Source organism: Bicyclus anynana, chromosome 24, assembly GCF_947172395.1.
Source record: "Bicyclus anynana chromosome 24, ilBicAnyn1.1, whole genome shotgun sequence".
In the NCBI taxonomy this organism is placed as follows: Eukaryota; Metazoa; Arthropoda; class Insecta; order Lepidoptera; family Nymphalidae; genus Bicyclus; species Bicyclus anynana.
In genome coordinates, this window is record NC_069106.1 from 6485844 (window position 1) to 6510475 (window position 24632).

The window sequence follows — 24632 nt, forward strand, 5'->3', positions numbered from 1 at the left end:
ATGGAGCTTAGACCCACCAGTTACGCCCGTTTAGGCAACGTATTGTAAATAAATAAAAATAAAAAAAATAAAAATAAAAATATAAATTAAATAGCATTGACTTTTGCGAAATTGATTATTGAGAAAAATATTGTTCCCAAGGGACAGAAAAATAGGTTTTTATGTTAGAGTTGTAGCGAGCGAAGCCATAGAAAAAAGGTAGTTAGATATAATATCACGTGCATTGAAAGAGGTAATTGTTACGGTCAGAAATTGAGATTTGCGTGTTTAATATAGTTTGCGTGTAACCTATTTTAGTTGAAGAAAATATTTTCATTTCACCTGAAAAACATTTTTAAAATTGTTACCGCTTGTAATTACACTTACACTTGGAACTTTCACACGTGGAAATATTATAAAGGTCGGATATTAAAGGAGTATTTATATCTAATGACGCTACATGGACTCACGACTGCTTTTCAGTCCTCGTGTAGAAATAAATTTGTCGTTAATACACTCACACTTGGAAACATAAAGCAAAGTTTAATTTAACGACAGCTATCTCGACTGTAATGACTAATTTTCAGTTCTAGTATAAAACGAAATTGCTCAAAACATTGGAAACGTGGAAATATTTTATATGTTAAAGGAGTGCTTTCATCTAACGCGCTACCTCGACTATAAAGGCTCATTTTCAGCTCTAGTGTAAAAATAAAATGATTGCTATTCTCGCACTTAGAAACATTTTAAAGGTTGGATAGTAATTGAGTTAAACGTCAGCTAAATAATTTTCAGCCCTGAACACTTGCAAATATTATAAAGGTCGAATTATGTAATTAAAATTTGGCATGTAAATAAAAGCTCTAAAAAGTTCTATCTTACAGTTGCCGCACAAAATAGACGTAAAATCTGTACTTTTTATATGTATGTAGTTAGATAGGAAAGCTGTAATTTTAAAAAAAATATGGTCATGTCATTAATCTAACTTTATTACGGATCGGGTAATTGGGTGAATAATGACACCATTATAAACATAAAGCCCGAAATTAATGACCACCTTTAAATCAAACACGTATAATAGTACTTAGGTACATTAAAATTGGCTTCAAAAATCTATTATTACACAGCCTTTTTAATGAAAAAAGAATTGACTTTACCCAATATCGACTTTATAGTCAACGTCTTTAGATCTATTTTCGATTGCATCGATCACAAAGATTGGAAAGTCGAGATAGGTACTCCTTTTAGATTCAATGCTCTACCTCCGAACTGTTTTTGTCAGCTATCGGCACAATAGATTCAATAGATAGAGATTAAAGGGACAGAATCCTCAATCCATCTCTTTGCAAAGTACGCCGTTTTAAGATCATTAAGAGTACTGCGGGTCTAATGGACTGTGGTGCTACCCTAATATATTGTTTATATATTTCATGTATCATGACTTATATACATACTAATATTATTCAATATATTGGCCTTAACTTCATACTCTATTTGATCGCATTTTTAAAGACCGTTAAAAAAACTCGCATATGAATCAGGACTTAGCGTGTGCGGCAGATAGTATAAACTTGAATGAATATCTATTTCCAACGCCCAAAATAAAAAATGCAACACTGCTCGATAAGCGTCGTTTTTTAAAAACACTGTTGTGTGAACATATACTTGGTGTAATGTTCGCGCACACTCTGGTGATTTACTTAATCACCAATTTAATCACTCGGTTAATCATTTCCACTTGATTGAACACTGTAACTATTTAGTACTCGTACTACTGTAACACAAGACGGAGACTGAGCCCCACTCCCCTGAGAGGCTTGTATTTATAGACTGCAATAGTTGGTATATTGACGTGTTCGTCGTAGCATAACCACGAGTCATAGAGTGTATCTGGCTGACATAATATTGATAACATCCGGTAACAACACTGAATTATTTCATGTCAACAGTCTGTAGGCTGTTGACATGCAGTTCTGTATACACTTGAAAAGGAGATCATTCACGCTCCATACATTTCTGGGCTCCTTTTTGAAAGTGCCGGTCAACAAAAAAAATGGCACGACTCGTTAGAATAAGCCATTTGGGGCAATAGCTAGTATGACATAAAAGTTGTAGGAGGGCTCTGAACCAAGCTATACAGGTTCGACGATTCGTTATTTCTTTACATTTTGTCGATTTTCAAAAGTGCCCGCCAAGAAAAATAACTGATACGTATCGTTAGAACTGCCCATTTGGAGCAATAGTTAGTATGGCACAAAGATCGTATTTCTAATTTTTTTTTCTTAGCGGGCACTTTTAATAGTTGACAAAATGTATGGAAATAACAAATCATCGAACTTGTATAATTTGGTTCAGAGCCATCTGACAACTTTTATGCTATATTAGCTATTACTTCAAATGATTAGTTCTAACGATTCGTGCCATTTTTTTCGTTGGCCGGCACTTTCAAAAAGGCCCAAAATAAATGATCTCCTTTGTTGTATTTGAACGCTTTTTTAACGTCCGTTAAAAAACTCTCGTGCGAATGAGGGCTTACAGTTTTATAAGTATAGAATATAGATGGATTTCAAAGAGAAGCGAACGAACAAAGTCTGACTTTGTATACAGAGGCCATTTAGCTCGCTTGCCTTATTGACGGGCGATTCATCGTGTTCCGTTACGACGTTACGAGCCAATATTCGAGACATCGATTCATGGTATTCCAATACGATACCTTCACAACAACCTGGGCCACGAGACTGTACGCTTAAAGCTTTGTACCTACGGATTATTTCCAATATGTGCCTGCACGTACCTAATCTATATCTATTATTCTGTATACTAATATTATAAAGCAGAAGCGTTTATTTGTTTGTTTGCTTGAACGCGCTAATCTCAGGAACTACTGATCCGAAAATTCTTTCAGTGTTAGATAGCCCATTTATCGAGAAAGGTTATAGATTATAATATCCTCCGGGATAAAAGTATCCTATGTGTTAATCCAGGCTTTAATACTATATCTCAATACTAAATTTAAGCTAATTCGGAATGAAATGAAAGATCATCAGTTTTCGCAAATCTCGGGAAACCATGGATTTTTTCCGGATAAAAAGTAGCCTATGTGTTAATCCAGAGTAAAATCTATTTCCATTCCTAGTTTCAGCTAAATCGTTTCAATATAGCGGCGTTAAAGAGTAACAAACATCCAAACATACATCCAAATATCCATACAAACTTTCGCGTTTATAATATTAGTAGGATTGTTTTAGATTTTGCGAATTGTCTCGCGCGTATCGTGTCGTGGCCGTGCGGCTACCATGAGAATAAAAACCATAGAAATCCCAGTCTCCATACAACTGGCTCAGTATTTTACATAAACATTGTCCCTGCAACATGTAGCCAGAGCTTTTATTTTTCATTACAATAATATAATGACCCTGACCGCGATCTCATTTAAATCCAACGGGGTTAGAAAAAAACAGCGCCATTTTCTTTTGTTTTGCTATTAATATTTTTACTTGGATATTGAGAATTTACATGGAATATTCTATTATTACAAGGTTTTAATTAGCTTTCCCTTTACTATTTGTTGGTCAAACCTTGGAAGCTTAATATAAACCACAATTTATTATGTATACTATTATTAAACTGAAGAGTTTGTTTGATTGAACGCGCTAATCTCAGGAACTACTGGTCCGATTTGAAAAATTCTTTCAGTGTTGGATAGTCCACTTAACGAGGAAGGCAATAGGATATATATTATCCCCGTATTCCTACAAGAACGGGAACCACGCAGAAAAACCCGTAGAATTCTGCTACTCTATACTATATAATACTCGCGCGACTTCGTACGCCTTTTTTTAATTATTTACGAGTTAGTCACCTTGACTACAATCTCACCTAGGGTAAATGATGATGCAATCTAAGATGGAAGCGCGCTAACTTGTTAGGAAAAGGATGAAAAATGAAAAAAAAAACTCTTCAGCTTTATAATATTAGTATAGATGAAAAAGGTCTGGGGTTCACAGGTTCTTAGTCTATTAAGTAAACATCTAATCAATATATTTAACCTATTAAACTGGGTATTCGAAGTTTAAACGAGTTTACTGACATTTAGGACTGAAGTGATTACAAGTTGATTGTATTTCGTCTATATAAATGGCCTCCAGGCGAAATAATATCAGTTCATAGACTTTGACTGATTAATGTTGACGAGGTAAACTTAAATTGGCTCATACAACTTAACTTTGTTTTGGTTGTGATTTCGTAAAATATGAAGGGACGTTTCGCACTGGCATTCTGTAGCGAAAGCGTTAGGATGTTCGCACTTATCTCTGGAACTTAGTCAACGCGTTTTTATGCATATTTTAAATACATAATTATAGGCTGTTAGTTGAAGATTAATGTAAGGGAAAATCACACTAAAAAAAACAGAAGCTGACACTTAATATCTCGCTAAACGGTTTTTCAACGTCTGAGAAAATTGTTCAAAAATACATGACCCCAAAGGTCTCAAAAATACATCGTGACTGAGACGTAAGCAATGCATTTTTTACCAATGAAGTGCGACACATGACAGTTTTACTAATTACGAGTATATTCTGAAGGTAAGATCGAAATATAGAGATGATGCTTTTATGTTAGATGGCATGGCGAAGCATTGCATTACGCAATTTCTGGAAGAGTTTTTATAAAATATTTTTTGGTAGACCGATTTGACGCCAAATTAATTATTTAAACCATATTCTAAATCCTTTATTAATACAATTATGTTCATATTATGTACATATACAATTAGAACCGTAATTTTGACATTGCGACTAAATTTTATGTAAGTTCCACAATGCCTAATTAAGTCGTAATTTTTAGGGTTGTACTCCTAAGTATGATTCATAATTATTATCTACAAACCCAACGAAAAATGCTCAGTACAATAAGAAAACAACCATAAACCAATGTTAGGTCCAAATCATACAAAAAAAAATAAAAAAAAATTCTATCTACTAAACTAAGCAAAATCGTAGAATATATATATAGGGCTGATTCGGATACTCCTCGTTACAAGGCATCTAAATTTTAACTTTGAACGTCAACTCCCCGGCCACCCTGTATATACTATTACTTTATTAACCCCACAATTAGGCACTAGCTGCTAATAATTTACTTTTTAAAACTGACTTTTAAATGATTTCTATAGAAAAATAATCCAATTTATCCAAATACCAACGACGCCTACACACACGAAAATAAAACGTTTACCTCATAATAGATTTTCGTTACATTTCTCTAAACATACAGGTGGGCGCAATTCATCCGAAAGTAATCCAATCATACATATGATACGCCGCACAAATAAATACAAATAAAAACATTTTCGTGTGACATAGAAGCTAAATGAATTTGTGTGTGAAAAATCCAATGCTAAAAATAAATAATGAAAATTCGTGAATGGGAAAATGCTGTTATATGGTTCTTTTCAATTCCAATGAAATTATACGTGGAAATTTTGTTGCCATCAATACAAGGGCATCCACCTAATTCAGGTCAAAGCCTCAATAGCTCAACGGTAAGAGCGGCTAGACACATTACCGAGGGGTGGCGGTTCGATCCCCGCCCCGTTGGTCTATTGTCGTACCCACTCCTGATACAGTCTTTCTCGACTAGTTGGAGGCAAATGGGTATATTGGTCATATTATAAAGAACATGGCAAATATTCTGTTTAAAATAAATAAATAAATATAGCATTAGTATCATCCCCTCAATTATTTTTATTAGCACTCGTTTCATGGGAGTGTCATCAATGAATCTACCAAGCTATAGTTCAAGTTGAAGTAGTAATGGACTTGGCATGTAGTTCGACGTTGGGGTCCCATGGTGATGAAATAGCGACCCCACACCGGAAAACGCGGTGTTTGTTGACCTCCCATTATGTAATATAACCTTCAAGTGGATAGCAGGAATATATTCTTGCAACTCTACTAATACGAGTTGTGTCAGAGTGTATTGAGGGGCCTTTCCCTCCGTCGCCCGCATATCATGGGAGTGTCATCAACGATTTTTCCAAGCTATAGTTCAAGCGAGTCACGAAGCTGAAGTAGTAATGGACTTGGCATGTAGTTTGACTTTGGGGTCCCATGGCGATGGAATAGCGACCCCACACCGGAAAGCGCGGTGTTTGTTGACCTCCCATTATGTAATATAATACCTTCAAGTGGATAGCAGAAATATATCCTTCCGACTCTACTAGTCTGGCAAGTTCGTTGATGACACTCCCATGATATGCGGGCAACGGGGGGATAGACTGTGCAGGGAATCATCAGTCAGCATCAGTCGTGCGTTTTTCATTCATCGCTACACGCCCCCCCGGCCCGCGCGGATCATCAGGAGTGTTACGAACGAAGTGGCCAAGCTTTATTACGAGTTGTGTCAGAATGTATTGAGGAGCCATGTAAAAATATTTACATAATATAACGGTTTTACATAACAATAAAACCGATATTATGTGCCGAGAGGAAAACCATACAGCATTGTCTTGAAGATCGCATTTGTGTACCTTACCTTTCTATGGTCAGAACATCGATACATACCTAGTTCCTTCAATCTACTAATAGAGGTGTAGTTGTTTCATCGTGCTAGCCAGTGTGTAAGCACTGACATTTTAGCTCATAGTCTTCACCAGGAAGATCTTCCTGCAATGCTGTATGGTTTTCCTCTCGGCACATAATATCGGTTTTATTGTTATGTAAAACCGTTATATTGATGTGCCTATTGAAAACCATACAGCATTGTCTTGAAGACGTGTTTGTTATCTGCTGGTGAAACATATTATAGACACAATGCTATGATGATGATGATGATGTCGATAATAAGATCTGACATCAAATTAATTGTTAATTTAACTAGATATTTGACTTTTGCTTATAATTTTTATCATAGTTTTGCTACTTTATATATAAGCAAATATGTGTTTAAATAAAAGAAATAAATTTTTATGTACTTTGATTACAAATGTAACATAAAAATTGTACCAGCGTTTGTATTATTACAGTTGAATTAAATTTTTGAAGAAAAATCGTACGATAATAAAAAGAACCAAAATATTAAGCAATCTTAATTGTATGAAAATAAACTAAGATCAAAAGCGTAACACTTATTTGGCAAAAATCACACCGCGCTGAACGTTTTAAAAATATTTATCATGTTTATTTTTAGGAAAATCAATTTCACGTCAATAATGATTAAAAAATGTGACTGATGATTTCCAGTTTTCGCACAATAATATATCGTCAATCGGCTGGTTATCGGATTAAGTATATATATTCCCCAGTATAACAAAAACTATCTTTTGCAATTTTTAGCAAAGTAAAGTCGTGAACTCTACGACCCGATGCTAGCAACAAAACCGTAGCTGAAATTGAAATTGAAATTTTATTTATCCTCTCCACACCATAATATGTACAACAATATAACTGTGTTAGGTTACAATTTCATTATGTGATAATGTGGGGACCGGTGCTCGCACCGGGTACAAAACCTGTGTTGCAAGACACCACGCTGATGTAGCCGTTCTCCTAGACATTTCAAAAAGGGTATCTTTAGGTGGATTTGTGATGAAAGTCATCTGAGCACAACCTCGGGATCCCATATGGAAATTGACTTAGCGACTTTAGGTTTAGCTTTACTAATAGCCTTAAGGGCATGTTTTATTATGAAAATTAAGACAGCGGATTTATTTACTAAGATTCTGCTATAAGATAGTTTCTCATTTAAAAAATTAATATATCAAACATTTTGTTAACTCTGCAGGTTGGGGAGATTTAGGATTTACTTGGGAGGTTTCGCACCAGTTTAACCATTTTCTGATGGCTGGTAAGTAGGTTGACAAGGTTGATTGTCTTTAACTTTTTTCTTTCCTGAGTAGACCATTCTTTTATTTGGGCACCCCACCCCTAATTGTCCAGACTTTCGGGGTCAATGTGTGCACCTGAGGTGGACACTGTGACGTGGCATCTATCAAGGTCTTTGGTAGGCTTTGTAGTTCGTGTGGGTGATCCAATGCTCTAGCTTTCAGATTTTGCAGTCAAAAAGCACGCGGCCACTCGGGTGCCACTATTAGCGACGTTCCTGTCACATTGTTTAGATGTGTCAGTACTTTTGGCAATAAAATTGAAGGAGGAAACACTCGTGCTAGTTGATGTCTCCACGGTCTGCTGAAGGCATCTATGTAGTATGTCTATGATCTCTGCAGTCTATCGAGACGTAATTCGATACCACAGCAATGTTGTGTAGCAAACAATTCTATCTCGGGTCGTCCCCATTTTATGAAGATTTCCTTTGTTGCTTGAGGAAGTAGATGGCACTCGGCGGGTGGTTTTTCGCGAGACAGTCTGTCTGCGATAATGTTGTAGCGGAATGGAAGGTAATGAGCTGATAACGTGATCTGAAACTTGTTTGTCATGTGTAAGAGATCGAACTTTAGATTCAACAGTCCAGTGACTTTGATCCACCCTCCTTCCGAACGTACGCTTCAAATGTTCGATTGTCTGATTGAACATGGGGATTTTGTAGAACCTTTGTGTTCCTTCTGATCGCCGTTATAACTGCATACAGCTCCTTTTTGTGGAGCTCATCAACATCGTTTTTAGCTGAGCTGACCAAATTCCTGACAGTAGTTTTGATTGAGCACCCCAACCTGAATCTGAGGCATCCGTTGCCAGGAAGTGGGATGCAGGTTGTAGATGTACTGGCCACTTGAGTCATGTGGCTCCGAGCCACTATTTTATCTCCTGTTCCACTACTTGTGAAATCAGTTGTTATAGACGGGGGCATTTCCTGTCGAAACTTCTGAGGAATCTTTGAATATTGCGACCGTCTAGTCTGCGTCTGAGAATCACAAAATCGGCAAAGTTTAATTGGCCCACCAACCGTTGTAATTCGCGAAGGGTGATGCGACCTTTCAACGTCGAATTTCTCAGGGCTTTGTTGAGAATGTTTATACTGTGGGCAACGATATTGAATTTTTTGGAGGTCTGTCAATGAATACCAAGGTAATCCAGATCTTGGGTAGGTATTAAGATTTATTTTTGGTAATTGAAGAGCCAGCCCAGATGTTCCAAGTGCCTCACGGCTTCCGCAGCCTGAAGACATAACTTGGATTGGTCATAATTGACCAGAAGGGAGTCGTCTAGGTATGCCAGAACCCGACAGCCCTTCGCACGTAGGGTTTCCGCAACCCAACATGTTACAGATGAGAAAAGATGAGGTGCTGGCGCCAGACCGAAAGGTAGACATGTCAACTGGTACAATTGCCTTTTGTAGCTGATTCTCAGGAATGGTCGATGTGATTATGCAGCCGGTATGTAGAAATAGACCTGAGAAATGTTCTGCTTTATCATCCAGTCTCCAGGTTGTATAAAGCTGGGAACTGAAGCATGAGGGATCAGACGGAAATGTTTCGTTTTTACAAATTTGTTTAGTTCTCGGACGCCACCTTTTTTGTTCCGGAGAAAAAGCTTTGAGAAAGAGCTGAGTATCTTCCTGTGAACTACTTCCAGTATATGTTTCCGGTCTAATAATTTTTGTATCACTTTCGTCATGGCCGGTGACGCCTTGGTTGCATATTGACGCATTATTGTTTCTGTAGACATTAAAAGAAGAGGTTTCTTGTATAAGGGTATTCGAAAGCCCGTTATTATTGAAGTTAAAAACTGTTCGCGCCCAGAACTTGCCACCGGTTTTTGAAAGTAACTCTGAAGTTTATCGGATATTATTATTATTATTTTTGCTTCCTTAGTTGTATTATGTTTTGCTTGTTAGCACTCTCTTTTACCCTTGTATATTTGCTTTGTCTTTTGTTGCTTATAGGTGTCGTGTAAGTTATTTTTACTTTGTGACTGTACCCATAAATGTATGTTCTTTGTATTTTCTCTTCAGCTGTTTTCTGTTGTTAGAAGATTGCGGAGGTGATAGCCAGAAATGTGGGCCACCAAGAGAATAAGCGCATACCAATTGTTTTATCAAATGAGAACACTCCACTAGGGGTATATTGCAAAGGGCCGCTTGGATAATTTTATCCAGAATTTATTATCATAACTATTGCACCTTGATTCTATACATTCGGCTCTTTTATCGCAAACAATTATATGTAAACTTTGTTCGGATAACTTGTAAGACAAAGACGATTTTCCATAAGTTTTAGTAAATTTATTAAAGAGGGTTATATTTAGGGTATATTTAGGTAGGTTGGATTTATGTTAGCCCAACCGATGATTTCTTGTAAACCCGATTGCAAGTAGTGGTGTAGCTAACATATCTGTTAACGTTTTCGTATATCCTATATGTTGCCATGTAGGTGAATAAAAATGTTGCAATTCGATTAAACGACGTAAGCGTTTTACCTGTCTGTAGAATATTTTTATCGTCCAGGTCAGTCTTACAAAAAACCTAAATATAAGGATTTTCATGCTATCGACGGGTTTGTTAAGAAATCGTTATTGTTTTCATTTGGTTTTTCAACCAGTAGGTATATCATTCTGATTCAAAGTCATATTAGACACACAGGATTGATGCATAATAAAATTAGTGAGCAAACTCACCTGTTCGCATAACGCGTCGATCCGAGGATCGACCGTTACCTGTGAGGTCAGTTTTCGTTTTTCCTGTTGAGGTTTCTCTCGTTCCTGCTCACTGTTAGAACCGCTGTTGAAACTCGAAGTATCCTCGTGTATGGAGTTCCTCTCAGGCGCCATTGAGTACGAACCAACAGAAGGATTGGCTTCCGTTGTCTCCATGCTCCGTGCGCCATTTTTCGTGCACGTGGTTTACATTAAGAAACTCAATTGATCGAACCACAATAATAAAATATGCACTATTACCGCTGTATTATTGTATTTGTAAATCGTATAAAATAATATTTTTTAGAAAAATAAGATATTATTTCAAATTTTTTTGTGTACGCGGTGACAGTACACAATGCTATGAGCTAAAATGTCAGTGCTTACACACTGGCTAGCACGATGAAACAACTACACCTCTTTTAGTAGATTGAAGGAACTAGGTATGTATCGATGTTCTGACCATAGAAAGGTAAGGTACACAAATGCGATCTTCAAGACAATGCTGTATGGTTTTCAATAGGCACATCAATATATAAGTTAAGTTAGCTTAAGTTCTAAAGAAAATATTATATTATATAATTTGTATTTATATGTTACATGTGACTATTACACATAATAGTCACAGGTAACATCGAACCTTTAGTAGACGATTAGTTCTGAAAGGTTTTACTCACACGTACATATATTGTAAAACAAGAGACTGTAGAAGATAAGTGCTCGAAGGACACAATTTAGCAACGATTTTATACAGTTGCTTCATTTGTCAATATCAATAGGGTAGTTGACTCAATATCAAATTTAATATAAACAATATTAATTTCGCATAGTACATGGAATAAGGGTCCGAAATATATCGATAATTAATTAATAAAAGGATTTCTTATAAATTAAATTTAAAAATAATGTCTTTTTTTAATCTTTCCTAACGTCAAAAACGCTGTCGTCCATTTTGTGACGTTATAAGGTTACTCGAAGTACTAAACGTCAAACTGATTGTTAACTAATGTTTTTGCCAAACGCTCCGTTTGTAAGGGATTTGTTATAGTGACGTCATGAAACAGTTGAAATATAGACCATCATGACCAACAGGCGTTTTGGCTCGTATTGTCAAAAAAAAAGAATTATCTGAATTCGTCCATAAACGGCGAAGTTATGCCCAAACACACATAAAAAAATATACGGTTGAATTGAGAAACCTCCTCCTTTTCTTGAAGTCGGTTAAACATATTTAAAACTATTTAAAGAGAAATTACAAAATAATTCAATGTAGTAGAATGATGATGAACCATTTAAGAGCATTTGAAAAAAGTGTCAACTAGCCTATTGATCGTGAAAAACATAGCTGTAAACATTCTTAGAAAAACCTTGTTTACAACCTTGTCACATTCAAAGTATGTTATTGTATTATATTTTACTAAATACGATGACGTCACGACTTACATTTAGTGATATCTAAAATATATGTACAATGCTACCTCTGAGGCCAAATGAGCGTAATTTTCGCGTAAATCGCGTAATTTCTATTGCATTCGGTTTCATACAAAAATCCAGTTCATGCCACAAGGCGTCGCAAAATGAGTTGTGTTACAACAACTTACACGCGAATTTCTGATACCAAAATTACGCGACTGACAACTCACAAAATTACGCTCTTTTGGCCTCACCCTAAATGTAGCTTAGCATTCGGTTCTTAGCAACCGCGACCTACGAACGAGACCGGGTCGTACGACCTGCTTGTGTCGCCAAGAAACAAATGCTACCTTTAATCTTGAGAAAAATTCTATTTACAACCTTGTCATTTAAGTGCGTATAGCGATGTCTTCAGGCCTGGAGCATGAAGGTTGGTGCGCTCGCAGAACATCTGCGGACGTTGACTTCAGACAGTTGTTTAGATGCATGTCAGATGATACGTTGGAGTGATGCTGCTCCCGACGGGGAAACTGTTGGCAGTAGCGGCGGCCGAAGTTGCCGCATATCGACCTGAGACAAACAAAAATTTTATTGTATAATTTTTAACCCCCGATATATAAAGAGCGGTGTTATAAGTTTAACGTGCCTGTCTGTTTGGTTCACCATAGCTCCCGAACGGTTAAAGTGATTTCAATTTAGTTTATTTTGTATGAAAGGTGACTTATGTGCAAGTGTTTTAGACATGTTTGATAAAAATCGGTCGAGCCGTTTAAAAGTTGTGGGGGTGGTGATAGAGGGGAAGAATACTTGAATGTCTGCAAATATACTAGAGTGGGGTCTCAAATTAAAGCGCATTGAAAGGGAATATTCATGACTTGATCGAGAGTGTAATTAACAATTTCATGACCTTCAGGGGTTTTTCAAAATTTTCAATTTTATTTTAGGTATAGATGTTTCCCTAATTTCCCATAGTTTTAAGTACAGGTTCCTTTTCGAAGTCGAGGTTTCTAATTTCTTACAACTTGGAGACGACTATCTTAGCATTCTATGGACTCACCGTGCGGATGCCGGGTCAATCGTGTGGCAGAGAGACAAACTTCTAGCAAAGACTGGGACTTGTGACCAATGGGTGTCATCATCATCATTATCTAGAGTTAGGCCAATAGTCCACCACGCTGGCCCAATGCGGATTGGTAGACTTCACATATGTAGAAAATTATGATAATTCTCTGGTAAGCAGGTTTCCTGATAAAATATGAAATAAAATGCTATCTAAAGTATGATAGAAAATAGATTTTGCTGTACTATAGGAAAATATTAAAAAATATTGTCAAAAAACTACCTAAACAAAATAATCATCTAAGTAAAAAAATACACTTGGTTGTTTTCATAGCAACAAGAAGGAGAAAAAAAGCAATTTAATATTTTTAATTACGACAAAATCTTTGACCTTTGACGTGTGATAACCCCTTTGATTTTCCGTCGGAAGACTTTCTAAAGATTAATTGGAGGCCCAGTGAGTTTGCGAGCTTTTCTGCAAAATTTTGATCTCTAGTTTATTTACTCACAATTTTTAAATATTTTAACGATGTTCGCAAAATTTATAAAAGCAGCCTCACTGATCCCTTGATGAGTTAGTACCGCTACTAGTAATGAATGCAGAGAGCCAAAAATAAATTATTTTGATTTCTTTAATAAAAAATCTTACACACAACCGTGGTCTGACTGACTGTCTCAGCCAAGAGACGACGTATTACGAATGCGGGTAGTTCGAAATACACTGAGGGTCAAAGTTAACGTCACCTTAAATACCTGCAGCATAAGTCCAAGGTCTTCCTGATCATTTCGCGAAGGCCCAGTATTGCGGCTTGTCTATAGACACGTCCGTACACAACCGTGGTTGATACACAACTAACTGGCTTACCCAAGAGACGCCGCCGATATTTGTGGTGTGGGTAGTTTCACAAACACCGGTTTCAAGTATGTATGGACCTAGTATGGGAGAGTAGCTTAACAGACACCTAGGGTCAAAGTTGACGTCACCTCAAATACCTGCAGCATAAGTCCAGGGTCTGCCTGAAGGCGGCTTTGAAGTCAGTTGAACTAAATATAAATGTACTCGGTATAGAGGCCTCCGCTCACGTCCATGGTTGATACACGACTGACTGGCTTACCCAAAAGACGCCGTATATATTTCTAGTGTAGGTAGTTTCACAAACACCGAGGTTCGAGTATGTATGGACTTAGTATAGGGGAGTAGTTTAACAGACACCCAGGGTCAAAATTAACGTCACCTCAAATACCTGCAGCATGAGTCCAGGGTCTTCCTGAAGGCGGCTCTGAAGTCTCTGTTGAAGTAGGCATAGATGAGCGGGTTCAGCGCAGAGTTGAAGTATCCCACCCAGAACACGGCGGCTACCACCGGTGGGGGGGAGGGGCACGCCTCGCCACATAGCGCCGTTATTATGTACCTGACATAGACAATATTAATTAATTATTAATATGCAAACTAATAATAGGTCTTTACCTATGAAATTGTCGTTTGTTCATTGGTTCATCATCATCATCATCATATCAGCCGATGGACGTCCACTGCAGGACATAAGCCTTTTGTAGGGACTTCCAAACATCACGATACTGAGCCGCCTGCATCCAGCGAATCCCTGCGACTCGCTTGATGTCGTCAGTCCACCTGGTGGGTCGGCCAACACTGCACTTACTGCGGGGTCGCCATTCTAGCACTTTCATTGATTAGTCTTTCATTTTCATCGCATTTCAGTTTTTTTCGTCATCATGGATACGTTAAGAATTCTAGTAATTATGGAATACTAGCTGACGCCGCGCGGTTTCACCCGCATGGTTCTCCTCCCCGTAAGAGTACGGGGATAACTATAGCCTTAAAGTCTTCCTCAATAAATGGGCTATCTAACATTGAAAGAATTTTTTAAATCGGACCAGTAGTTCCTCAGATTAGCGCGTTCAATCAAACAAACAAACTCTTCAGCTCACGCTTCAGCAACGGGGCACAAGCGGCACGCAACAATCAACACACCACTAGTTATTGGTTTGCTCGCTTCCGTTCTGGCAATTTCGATCTGAAAAATAAACCTCGCGGTCATCCGAAGACTTTGGTCGATGAATGACGAATTAAAGGCAATTGTGGAAGCTGATGATACACAATCTACGGCTGAATTAGCAGCAGCTTTCGACGTCATTAACTTAAATAAATGCGAAAGTTTGTCTGAAAACGGCGCCAGTGACAGAAAGTAAAAGGTTTAGCTTGCTGTGAATATATATTGCGGAGGGATGAATTCATATGACTAGAAAAATGTTGAATTGCAAGTAGAAGGACACAAGAGGAGAGGTTGGAGTGTGTGAAAGAGGACATGTGTGTAAAGCTAGTGAATGATGAGTACGAGTAATAGAGACGAATGGAGACGAATGTAGAAGATTGACATATTTTGCCGACCCCACTTTAGTGAGATAAGGGGAAGGTGATGATGATTTTCACGGCTAAACCAATAAACCGATTTGAATGAAATTTGGTAGAGAGATAAATTGGATCTTGAATCAGAACAGAGGCTACTTTCCATTATGATGATGATTCAGATGAGATTTTTATAAAACGGTAGTCGCGGGCTGGTGACCACTGGTCTAGATCTATATACTTTCTGGGAATTTCTATCTCAGAAATTCTATCTCAAAAATCCATGAATCATGTGGGATTTTATATTTTCCCATAGTTTTAAGGAAGCGTCTGCTAATATAAAATTACCATAAAAAGAAGGGCAGCCAGCACGCGAGGAAGGCGCTCATGATGATGCCCAGCGTCCGCGCCGCCTTCCGCTCCCTCTTCATCTTGCTGCTGGCCATCGGCTGCATCTGGATGCTCTGCCTCTCGCGCATCACCTCGCCCACCGAGATGCCGTTGATCTGCAGGTGCTTATCCAGCAGAAGCGCTGCTACTTTGCTCCTAGATACAAACAGTGTGTTTTAACTAGTTACCATAGATAAGAGCCTTGATAGCCCAATGGATATGACCTCTGACTCCGATTTCGGAGGGTGTGGGTTCGAATCCGATCCGATCACCTCCAAATGGGATATTATTTTATGAGATAAATAAAAACCCAAACCCTTTTTTTATTTTTTGGGGAGTATTTACCACAACTTCAAGGTGTTGAGAAGTCCACTTATTGGAACCGAACTGCAGAAATATTTCTTTTTAGGGGTAGGGTTGGGGTAGGTTAGGGGAAGCCAGGGGTAGGGCAGGGGTAGGACAGGGGTAGAGCAGCGGTAAGGGCAGGGTAGGGCAGGGGTAGGGCAGGAGTTGGGCAGGAAAAAAGTACCTACGAAGTAAGTCATAGAGAAGCTTGACCGGGTCCGCTAGTTGTTTATAACTTTGCAATTTTTGCGAGCGGCCCTTCAATTTTTTTAAAAACTATCTACATCCAATTCCGAATCGAATAACACCTCAACCAAAGTTTTAGGAGAAAGTGAAAAAAATAATGACTTAAAAGGCACTTGTTTACAACTATTAGCATTCCCTTAACTGGCTTGTTATATAATATAAATATATATTTTGTGCTGGAATTAGCAATACAGAGGAAATCAAATTTAATCTAAGAGAAGACGACAAAATATTTATTGATTAAACATCTCATAAAATTCGCTTATTAAATATTATCTGAGTTCCTCAAATATTAGGTAAGTTTAAGACGTGGGTAGATTCTACGTAGGAGGTTACAAATAAACTCTTGTTTTATATTATTTTGTATTGAGCTTTTTTGGAGTAAGTTTGTCAAAGGTATTAATACAACGTCTAATAAAAATCTCGGCAGAACTTTGTCGTTTTTTTCTTTTATCCCCTGAAATATACGCATGGATTTACAAATATTCTTACGGACTTGTGTCTTTATTTGGCTTCTTTGTCCTTGTTTTTGATAACTTGTTTATTTACTTTTATTCTCGGTATTAGTAGTATTATTATAGGACTCAAAAGGTGATTATAAAAATATGAAAAGTAATGTCAAACAAAGGTTATGATTCACAACACTTGTCAGGACAACTTAATTAATAAATCAAACTGTAACCAAAATAAGATCCTAGAATGGCAGAGAATGACCTTGAGTGAAGTCACGTACTTGTGAACGATGTGTGTAGGGTTAAAGGTACCTTTGACTGTATACAAACACTCCCCTTTTCCACTCAAGTCACTCTCCCCACCTATCTTAAGTAACCCATAAAGAATTACACAACAAGAGATGTGGACGGCTCGAACGCCACGAGCACACTGAAGCCAACACGAGATCGAGCGACGTCATATCCGTCACAGACTACTATTTCCAACACTAAACAGCGATAACAGTATATAACTTGAATTGTATATACTCTGTAGGTAAATGGTAGAACATCCCGAAACGTACTCATATATTTCGATATTATGAACACAATCATCATCATCATTATCAACCCATATTCGGCTCACTGCCGAGCTCGAGTCTCCTCTCAGAATGAGAGGGGTTAAACCACCACGCTGGCCCAATGCGGATTAGCAGACTTCACACACGCAGTGAATTAAGAAAATTCTCTGGTATGCAGTTTTTCTTCACCATTTGAGACACGTGATATTTAATTTCTTAAAATGCACACAACTGAAAAGTTGGAGGTGCATGCATAAACACAATTCTGTGTATAAAAAAAATAATTTAATAAAATGAAATTTCTTACTAAATTTATTCAAATTTCTAAGCAAATTCTTAAAGTCATCATATCTCCCTCAGAATTTTGACTAAGAAGCTCGTATTTTTTATAGACATGTATTTTACCTCCCTAACTCCTGGTTGGCGGCTTGATAGGGTATTTACCCAACACCTTGTATAACTAGATATATACTAGCTTATGTAACTGGAAATTACCTGGTACTATAATAAATCATATCATATAATAGTCATCCTTTTCAATGACTTTTCTCCATTAAATTCTAGTTCTATTTTTCTCTTTGTTCCATACAGGTAATTTTTCCAATTGCTTGTAAGTTTCTTCCTCACAAACAACCAAAATTTCAATAGCAAACCGGAAGTTAGAAGTGATACATTACTTATGTAACTCGCAGAGAAACTATAAAAAATATAAGATGAAAATTATCTATACTAATATTATAAAGAAGAAAGATTTGATTGTTCGTTTGCCTTGAATTGGCTCTGAAACTACTGAACAGATTTGAAAAATTCTTTCACTGTTGGACAGCTACAATATCCCCAAGTGCCACAGGCTATATTTTATTCGTACTGGAACGGGAACCACGCAAGTGAGACCTTCCGGCATCAGCTAGTAATATTATAAAGAGGAAACAATTGACAGCATTGTTCTCCGAAACTACTGGACCAACTTGATTTTTTTTTTCACTAATGGAAATCTACATTAACAGGGAGTAATATAGGCTATATTTTATCCTCCCACGAAAATGGGAACTACGCGGGTTGTAGTTAAAAATAATATACAAAAACTCGTAAACCGTACCAAGCCATTAGAGCTCACAACAATAAAAAAGTCAAAACCAACCTCATTACTAAACCAACGGGTTACACTAAGCCCATGCTTCTCATTATTTATTCAAGGATTTGATTTACTGGGAGCCATATTGTCAGTGTAAACACGAATTTGTTTGTACATAAATATATTTCCTTTCAACCCTCTTAAGGCTTACATGGGATACACCTCGACCTTTGAGAGTGCGGTTTCCGACCATTTCATAAACTTCAGCTTGATCACTCCCCGTCTTTCCCTTCTTAACCCTCCAAACCTTAAGTTAAGACGTTACAATCTATGTACGAGCCGTGATAGCCCAGTGGATATGACCTCTGCCTCCAATTCCGGAATTCGGTCCGGGGCATGCACCTTCAACTTTTCAGTTGTGTGCATTTTAAGAAATTAAATATCACGTGTAACAAACGGTGAAGGAAAACATCGTGAGGAAACCTGCACACCAGAGAATTTCTTAATTCTCTGCGTGTGTGAAGTCTGCCAATCCGCATTGGGCCAGCGTGGTGGACTATTGGCCTAACCCCTTTCATTCTGAGAGGAGACTCGAGCTCAGCAGTGAGCCGTATATGGGTTAATAACGACGACGACGACGAATCTATGTACTGCATTTGGTTACATTTTTTTATTTAATGACAAGTTAGTCCTTGACTGCGATCTCACCTACCTGTCAATTCACTAACTTTGACGTAAATTAGCTACACAATAAAATTAACAACAAATCAATGACAACCGCATCTTTGTATTCAGTAATTGTTTATTGTTTTGTTAATAAAAATCACCAGGTAAACTGGGAAATGTACCTACTCTATGATATCTGTGAAGGGATGTCAGTAAGCACCGGATGACATATTTTAGCTATAATCTCAATTTTACCTAAGATCTCAATTTTGAACATCTAATAAATAGTAATCACGTGACTTAAGAATGACTAACAATGGTTACTCCACTAACAAATGTCAAAGTTATTGAATTGGACGATGCAGTCTAAGATGGAAGCGGGCTTATTTGCAGTGGCAGATTTACCAGTAGGCTGAGTAAGCTGCAGCCTAGAGCGGCAGATCTCAGAGGGCGGAAAATTTGGCCCAAATGGTTTATAAAGAAATAAAGAAACTACTCTGGAAAAGATCGGAGGCAGAGGTCATATCCACTGGGCTATCAAGGTTGAAATTTATCCTACAAATATTATAAACGCAAAAGTTTGTATGGGTGTTTGGATGTTTGATACTCTTTAACGTCGCTACTACTGAAGCGATTTGGCTGAAATTTGGTTGGATTAACACAAAGGCTACTTTTCATCCCAGAAAAATCCGTGGTTCTCGAGGGATTTGTGAAAAACTAAATTTCCACGCAGACAAAGTCGCGGGCGTCCGCTAGTATGGAAATAAAAAAGAAACAGTACATTACATAATAAATTAATTTATATTTAGGGGATCGCAGACAGTTACTATATGTTTCTGAACAAAGTATATAAGACAGTCCCTTTTAATGAAATAAATTAACAATTCCAAACGCGCCTAGATCCAAAAATTTGCACGACATAAAAGTTAAATAGCCTTTGACCGGGCCCTGTCCAGTTTGCTCATTTTAAATTCTCAATAACAAAGTTGTGAGTATCTAAAACATGGCAATGGGTAGTTAGTTGAGTTTGTATTGTGGCATTGGTTATAGTAAAAGTTTTAGATTAAAAATATAAAGTTAGACCGAACTGGTCGGTCAGTTTGAAAGTTTAATACAAACAAGTGATTGATGTTTAATTTAAACATTAAAATTTAAATTAACATGAAATTTCGTAACGAACAGTAAACAATAAATAATTATTTGATAATTAAAGCCCCGCTTTTTCACCCTCCTAATTATTTTTTTTTTATTTTTTACAAGTTAGCCCTTGAATACAATCTCACCTGATGGTAAGTGATGATGCAGTCTAAGCGAAGTCTAAGAAGTCTAAGAAGATGGAAGCGGGCTAACTTGTTAGGAGGAGAATGAAAATCCACACCCCTTTCGGTTTCTACACGGCGGCTAAATCGCTTTGCGGTACGTCTTTGCCGGTAGGGTGGTAACTAGCCACGGCCGAAGCCTGACCTGGACAAATTAAGAAAATCTCAATCTGCCCAGCCGGGAATCGAACCCAGGACCTCCGTCTTGTAAATCCACCGCGCATACCACTGCGCCACGGAGGCCGTCTATTATATATCACAATAGTGCCCTAAAGTAAATTAGCTAGATAGACTAGTTAGATATAATATTATCATCAACATCATCATTACCAACCCATATTCGGCTCACTGCTGATCTTGAGTCTATCACGCATAGAAACTCCAAGCATAGATCGCTTTATTATATAGATTAGAAATAAATTTTCCAACTTACCTATACAACATCCTCTCCTGTCTATCTGCTTCCACATATATGCGATAATACATGAAAAGCATTATCACCCCCGGTATCCAAAAGCTGACACTGCTCGATATCACTGCATACACTCTGTTCACAGTAAAACTGCACACTTTCGGATGTCTTTTCCTAAAGTCCAGATGTTCGTGTGTGGTGTACCAACCCATGAAAATCGGTAGGAAGGATACCAACGCTGGACTGAACCATACGACTGCCAACATGATCCCGAGTTTACTGGTCGTCATAATCAGAGGGTAGTCCAACGGTTGTACGATGGCGTAGTACCGGTCAACGCTGATGCAGCACAAATGGAGTATCGATGCCGAGGAGAAGTAAACGTCCAAAGAGTTCCAGACGTCACACATGAAGTAGCCAAAGAGCCATATCCCGTTGGTTATTTCCACGCTAAAGTTAAAGCACATCGCCCATATAGCAACCAACATGTCAGCTAACGCAAGAGATACTACAAAATAGTTGGTAATAACCCTCAGTTTTCTATGCCTCATTACAGATACAATGACCAGTAGATTCCCGAATATAGCAGCCAGTATAATAAAGAGCATTATTACACATTTTAGGATAATAAGAAATACTACGACAGGATCGCCTTCGAATTGATTTGTATAGACCAAATCATTGGTCGTTTCGTTCAATTCGAAGCTTCTGTTGACGTAATAATCCGTTAGATACATTGAAGTTGATAGATCTCTGAAGTCGAGAGTGAGGTTCTCGGGCGTATCACTAAGGACAATATCAATATCCACTCTCATGGTTTTCACATTTTCTTCAGTGTTCACCGTTTAAGTTATGTTAATCTCTTTTGTTAGAGTGAACGGAGCTGTACGTGGGACGTTGTTAATTTCGCCGCCCATTGTGCGTTACCTGAAAAAAGGGAAACTTATTTGAAAAAGTGATTTCTTTTGTGCGTGCCCGAGTTAGTTGACGGCTCATTGGGAAAACTTTTCCCTTTTTACGGGAATTTTCTTGTGATAAGATTGTGACAGTGTTTGAGATAATCGGCAACTGTTTGACAAACTAACTTACAAATAATATTGTGCCTGACAAACTTTCATCCAAGTTTTTTGATTTGGGTCTTTTTAACCGATTTCAAATAAAGGAGGAGGTTTTCAATTCATCATAAACCGTTGCAAAAAAAAATCGGTAGAGATGAGATACATTTTACCAGTTCTAAGAGAATTGCTTTTACCTATCCGTTTCAAATCAAGGCGCTCGGAGAATTTAATACGAGGATCGTTTCCGATAAACGTTCGATTTATTTCAATGAACGCAGATATTAAGTAGTAGGTATATGATTACGGAATTAGAAAGTATAATAAATTCATCATCATTAAAGATTAAAAAAGAAATAAAAAAAAATATTTTGATCAATTTAAAAACAGGTATAGGACTTCACACACATAAAAAACTGAGAAAATTCTCAGGTATGCAAGTTTCCTCACGATTCTTCACCGTTTAGACAAGTGATATTTTATTTCAGTACACGCCCCGAACCGGATTCGAACCTACGCTCTCAAAATCGAAGGCATAGTTCATATCCACTAGGCTATCACGGCTCTATATATAAAATGTACCTGGTAAGTGTTTCTAAAACTAAATTCTTTTTGAATTATATACGAAACGAAGCCGAAGACAAAGGCTAGATAAAAATAATCCTTATACGTACAATTTTTAAAATATTTTAAATCCCTCTTTAAAGTTGAATATCAAGGAGCTATAGGACCGGCAACAAAGACAAATCCCTTATACATGTTTGTGAAGCACTTTGGCTGAGAGCCTTTGAATATTTTACCCTGGATTCTGGTCTGGAGGCATTAAAAACGCTTTTGAGGATTATATGTACGTACAGGCCAGTGCTGCGACGGTTTATGGCCCCTTCACAATAATCCAACAAGAGCCTGCTATGCCAGACTTACCTCATCTTGAGAATAGGGATGACAGTCTTTTAAATTGCATACTTATAAATTAAGTGTATGCTAATTAATGATAATTTTATACTATAGTAGATCGGTTAAATCCCTACAAAATCACCTCAAAAATTGATCCAAATAATAAGGCTACAACACTGAGCGCACAATACACAATTTTGTCTTTGTGTGTGTCTGAACACATAACTCGACATTTTAGATGATATTTAGGTATCATTTGTTTAAATAACGTTCGTTGTTGACCACAAATAACATTGAGTTGTGTATAAATTTCCTCTTTTGAGTGCTTCATTTTTCATGCGCTAGTATCACATCTACCAGTATTTAACATCATTGATGCTAATAGTAAAGTAAAGGGGTAGTTTATTCATATCAAATTTAATATAAACGATATTAATTTCGTATAGTACATGGAATAAGAGTCCGAAATATATCAATATTAATGAATAAAAGTTAAGGATTTCGTATAATAATTAATTAAAAAATCATGTATTTTTTTCAAAATTTCCAAACATTATAAACGCTGTCGTCTATTTTGTGACGTCACAATGTTACTAAATGTTAAAAATAAAACGTCAAAAATAATTGTTAACTAATATTTTTGACAAACGCTCCCGTTTGATAAAGGAATTGTTAACGTGACGTCATGAAACAGTTAAAATATAGACCATCATGGCTCATATCGTCAAAAAAAAATATTTAAAAATTTAAATTTTCCTGTAATCTTGTCTCAAAAAAATATGAAAAATTTGTTTCAATCTAGTAAAACGATAATGAACAATTTAAGACCATTTAAAAAAAGTGTTAACTAGCCTATTAGCTACTGCAGTTCCCTGTGTTAGAGGATGGGTTGACGAAAATTCCTTTCAACCTTCATAAAATGAAGTATATCTGGCAATCTCAGGCATAGAGTCCACAACTTAGGCGTTTGTTATATTCGTGAACTTGCTAACTAGTATGCGAAGCGTAGACAGGGTTTATGGCGCATACACTTTGAGAAGCAACCATGGATATATAAACCCATTCCCGTGAGAATACGGAGATAAAATATAGCCTATGACATCTACAAATAACGTAGCTTGCTACTGGTAAAAGAATTTTCAAAATCTGTTTAGAAAATCCAGAGATTACCCCCTACAACACTCTAAACTTTAGCTCTCTCTAATATTAGTATAGATTAGCTGAGGGCCGCGATTCGACTTCATTAATTTGAAATTCAGTTTTTCCACAGGCTTTATCCGGATTAAAAAGCCTATGTGTTATTCCATAATAACCCATATAGCCGAAGTTTAAGGAATAACGCTATATTATGTTCCGATATTCTTACAAAAATGAGTTGTACGCGGGTGAAACCGTGGGGCACGGCTTGTAATCAAATATATATAAATAAATGCATAGTTAAATAAATTGTGAATAAATTAATGTACTAAAATTAATCACTAGTTAGGCATTTTGAGTTATCTGGAAGTTAAAAAAAATCATTAAAAATGCATTATTGTAAAAAGCGAAAAATATCATCGTACCTATGTAGGTATTTACTATTTATCGTCTTTTATGTAGGTACAGTCGTACATTTTTTTTTAAAGAATATTTGCCATATTTCCCATTTCCCTCCAACTAGTCGGGTAAGACTGTGTGCTAGGAGTGAGAACGACAATAGACCAACAAGGTGAGGATTGAACCAACACCTCTCGGTGATGAGTCCAACCGCTCTTACCGTTGAGCTATTGAGGCTCTAACTACATGGGTATTACAGTCCGAATTG

The 24632-nt window shown here is 37.1% G+C and overlaps 1 protein-coding gene across 1 annotated transcript; it reads right to left on the reverse strand.

Moving 5' to 3' along the window:
* Positions 1-11955: 11955 nt before the first annotated feature.
* LOC112056568 (octopamine receptor beta-1R-like) lies at positions 11956-21780 on the reverse strand. Its single transcript, XM_052888939.1, has 4 exons — positions 20898-21780; positions 15760-15957; positions 14288-14455; positions 11956-12554 (listed from the first exon to the last, which is right to left on the reverse strand). The coding sequence occupies exons 1-4, from the start codon at positions 21689-21691 to the stop codon at positions 12374-12376; spliced, it is 1341 nt and encodes a 446-aa protein (XP_052744899.1). The 5' UTR covers positions 21692-21780; the 3' UTR covers positions 11956-12373.
* Positions 21781-24632: the final 2852 nt, after the last annotated feature.